The sequence below is a fragment of the Gekko japonicus genome, unplaced genomic scaffold, assembly GCF_001447785.1.
Source record: "Gekko japonicus isolate JY-2015 unplaced genomic scaffold, Gekko_japonicus_V1.1 scaffold5556, whole genome shotgun sequence".
NCBI lineage: Eukaryota > Metazoa > Chordata > Lepidosauria > Squamata > Gekkonidae > Gekko > Gekko japonicus.
The window spans coordinates 10,605-15,005 of NW_015169948.1; the positions used below are offsets into that span (position 1 = coordinate 10,605).

A 4,401-nucleotide genomic window follows, 5' to 3' on the forward strand; every position below is an offset into this window, starting at 1 on the left:
CAACAACAACAAAAATGTGATGTGTGATGTGATCTTGCACCAGCCTTCTTTTTCACGTGCATTTTGTCCAGGTACATATTGGGGACTTTTCAAAGAAGAAAAGGCTGCAAACTGATGGTTCTCTGGTGGATGAAAAAATCAAAAGATATATTTTTAAAAGTAAAATGATGGCTAGGCAAAGCATTAGGTCCACTATGTTTTAAAGAAAAGGATCAGGAGATACCTTCAGATTTGAGGACTTTTAAAAATGCCCCTAATATATGTCTAGTGTCTGAGGTTCAAATGTCTTTGCATGCTGACATTTTCCAGTTATGCTCTACCATGATTCTGGATACTTGGATGAAAGAGCTGTATCAGTAGGAAGTTATTGCTTCTCAGAAGACCTCTAATTATGTCACAGTTCTTGAGAACATGGGATACATTTTCTTCAAAGGCTTCTGTTGCTTCATTATCTTCACAAAAGCAAACGAAGGGATTTGGCTCATTGCACTCAGTAATTTATTTGCAGCTGTTTTGAAGTCTTTGTTCCTGATTGTGAAGATAAAAGGGGTTATGGTGGGCATAACCACTATGGTAACAAAGTACAACACTTTGTTGATTCGGGTGTCACCTTGGGTTGATGGTCGGAGGTACATAAAAAGTGATGCCCCATAGAGGATGCCGACAACAGTGAGATGGGAAGAGCATGTGGAAAAGGCTTTTGATTGCCCACTGGCAGATGGGATCCGGACTATGGTGGCTATAATGCAGGCATAAGAAACCAGTGTGAAGAAAAATGAACCCCACATAACAATGGCCCCATAAATGACACCAATGAGCTCCATCAAAGTTGTGTCAGCACAAGCTAGTTTAAAAACAGGTCCAGCATCACAGAAGAAGTGATCAATGACATTGTGCCTACAGAATGGATAAGCCCAAACAACAATAGCCTGAAAAAAGTTAATTGTAAACCCGCCGAACCAAGTCAGCAATGAAAGAGACAAGCAGAATCTATTTGTCATCTTGGCATTATATAGAAAAGGTTTGCAGATGGCTGTGTAGCGGTCAAACGTTATGACAGTGAGGTTGAAGAACTGTGTGGCTCCCACTGAAAAAGCAATATAGATCTGTGCCATACAGCATGTGAAGCAGATGGTGTTTTGGTCCAAGGCAATGTTGGTTAGCATCTTCGGCACCACTACTGTGGTGGTCCAGAGTTCACCCAAGGAAAAGTTGCTGAGGAAGAAATACATGGGCATGTGGAGTTTGGGTTCCATCAAGACTACCGTGATGATTAAACAGTTGCCCAAAACTGAAATGAGGTACATCAGAAGAACAAGAGCAAAAAATGCCATCCTTATTCTGTGAAGTTCAGGAAATCCCAGAAGAACAAACTCAGTGATGAATGTTCCATTGCCCACCTCCATCTCCTTCCTTCCTTTACCAAAAAAAAGAAGAAAGAAATGGAAGAAAAGGGTCACAATAGCTCATATCTGCACAGACACATATGCCTATAGTTTATTATACCTATTTGGGAACATGTATGGAATGGTATAGTGTAGCCTGATCTCATCAGATCTTGGAAGCTAAGCAGAGCTGGTAATTGGATGGGAGACCACCAAGGAAGTCTTTGCAGGGGAACACAATGACAAACCGCTTCTGCTTAATCACTTGCCTTAAAAACCTTATGGTATCTCCATCAGCTGTCAGTTGATGGCACCACACACACACACATCCTCTTAGTTACATGATGAAACTATCTCTTCAGAACTTACCCCATGTGACTCAAAGATAAGTTATTAATTCATGTTTCTCTAATTCCAATTTCTATGTATATATGCATATTCATTTTCTATGGCTTTGGACTTTAGTCTTTTTTCGAAAAGAAAGAGAAGGAACCATATGTTCGGGGGGGGCTATGAAAACTTTATAAAGACTTTGGTGGTGGAAAGTACTGTCAAGTTGCATCTGACTTATGCTGATCTCATAGCATTGCCTACCTTTGCATAACAACCCTGGACTTTCTTGGAGGTCTCCCAACCAGAGGTGGTTTGCCATTGCCTGACTCTGTGCAACAACTCAGGGCTTCCTTGGTGGTCTCCTGTAAAGACTTTAAATCCTCAAAGGTTTATTTATTTTTTATTCTGTCACCCGGCAGAAAAATTCTGCTGCTTCCTGGTGTAGACGGATGAACTTCATGTAACTTCATCTGCACATTGCAAAGCAAGATGTGGGCTGTTTTCTACCGTTTGCTCAGAGAAATGCCTAAATTAACAGCTGTGTTGCTTCAATTAGGAATGTTGTTGATTACCTTTATTAGTATCTAGGATGCCACTAACAAATGCACACAGACAAGAATATTTAAACAAAATCTGAGTCCAGTAGCAACTTACAGACAAAGGGAATTTTCCAGCTTTTGTGAGTCGAAGCTCACTTTCTCAGATACAGATAAGGATGAAGACCCTAACTAACAACAATGGAGTCTATACTCTTGTTTCATTATTTGTTTACAGTTACTATTGAATCAATTTCTAATACATCTTACTTCATACAGTACTTTTATCTTGTAATAGACCTCTTTGAGATCCATAGTTTATTTTTTTACATTTGCTAAGATAGTTTTCAAGCCATTTGTTGAATCCTGCCCATTTCTTTTCAAAATTTCCTTCTTGATTTTCTTGTAATTATAGTTTATCCGTTTCTGCTACATCCATTAATCTATAGATTAACTCTTCTTTTGTAGGTGTCTCTTCTTTTTTCCAATACTTTGCATATAAAATTCTAGCAGTGGTTACAATCTGTAAAATCATTTAGCTAATTTTTCAGGTGTCATGTACCATCTATAAAACATTTTATATAAATTCTCTTTATATGAAATAGCTTTTGTAAGTTTTATATTAACTTTCCATACCTTGGACCATTGTTCTAATTGTATATTATGGCCTATATTGTGTGCCCATTTAATCATTGCTTCTTTTACAACCTCGACTTGCATTTCATATCTAATAATAACATATAAAATAATTTTATATATTTTCCTTCTTTCCTTTTCTGTAGTTGTCTTTTTATCTCTATTGAAACTAATAAAATGTTTATATAAAAAAGGATGAAGACCCATCAGCCCTTGTATCCTGGACAGAAGGTGAGAGCAGTCATAAGAAGAAGGGCCAGTTGGAGTGAAGATGCAGATGTACAATGCAATGCATAATCACCTTGATTAGAACAAGGAGATATGGATACTGGTGGTAAACACAGACCATTGGTACCTGTAGTAAAATGATTATTTGTCCCTGTTCAGCCCAGGGTGGGGTGGGGTGGGTGGGTCCATTGTCCTGAACTTGTTAATTGATTTTAGTTCAGCAGTCTTACAGAAAGAACTCACCCTTCTATCTGACGAAGTGAGCTTTGACTCACAACAGCTCACAGCCCAGAAAATTGTTAGTTTTTAATTGCTACAGGACTCAAATTGTGTTCTGCCACTGCAAGATTACCCAGCTACCCATCTGAAATAATATTTAAAAACTTTCTATTGAAATATTTTGTTACAGCAATCCAATTATGAGAACCACTCAGCTCCTTTTAGGACAAGTAACTAGAATACAGGGTGGAACACATCTTTGCCCAGAATCCAACAATGATACATACCCCGTAATTTCAGAAGTGTGGAATGTTCTCTCTGATCTTCCAAAGGATATATTCTTCAGGAAATATTTGATCCATGATTGAGGGATATAATTCCATCATCTAATACTAGAAATGTTTTTCCCCTCACCCAGAAATCATAATCACTTAAAATAAAATGTTTGGCATTCAATAAAACCTTGAATGTCAAAATAATGTGTTTATTTATGGTATTTGTAACATCACTCTCTTTTTTTCTTTTCTCTGGAAACCTTTTTGTTGCTAAGCAGAACATTCCCCAAAGGAGGTTCTCCAAACTTAGATTGGTGTTTCGTGCAACAACTAAGGAAAATAATTAAGTTTGCAGAAAGTTATTTTTAATATCAAGAGAACCAACTCTTGGAGGAATAAAAATGGCTCATTTGCATTGCTAAAATTAAATACCCAACTTCTTGAAGATAATGAAGTATTTGTGGTTTGGTAGTTGTAGATCAGTTTAGAGAAGAGATGACTAAGCAGTGTGGAGACAGAGGAATATAAAATTGTGCATGGGGTGAACAGAGTTGAAAAATAGAACATTTTCTCCCTCTTCTAAAATACTAGAACACAAGAGTTCTATCAAGCAATTGTGAGGGATTCCCTAGGCTGATCCTGCCTTGAGCATGGGGTTGGACTAGATGGCCTGTATGCCCCCTTCCAACTCTGTGATTCTATGGTTCTAGGATTCTATAAGGCAATAGATTCAGGATGAACAAAAGGAAATGTTTCTTTACACGTATAATGATTAAAATGTGGAATTCA

The 4,401-nt window shown here is 37.6% G+C and overlaps 1 protein-coding gene across 1 annotated transcript; it reads right to left on the reverse strand.

The window, feature by feature from the left end:
- Positions 1-389: 389 nt before the first annotated feature.
- LOC107115787 (olfactory receptor 6X1-like) lies at positions 390-1,406 on the reverse strand. The gene has a single exon (XM_015417548.1). The coding sequence runs from the start codon at positions 1,404-1,406 to the stop codon at positions 390-392; it is 1,017 nt and encodes a 338-aa protein (XP_015273034.1).
- Between the last annotated feature and the right edge of the window lie 2,995 nt (positions 1,407-4,401).

Coding starts and splice junctions, on each gene's coding strand:
- LOC107115787 (XM_015417548.1), bottom strand. CDS start 1,406: ATGGAGGTGGGCAATGGAACATTCATCACTGAGTTTGTTCTTCTGGGA.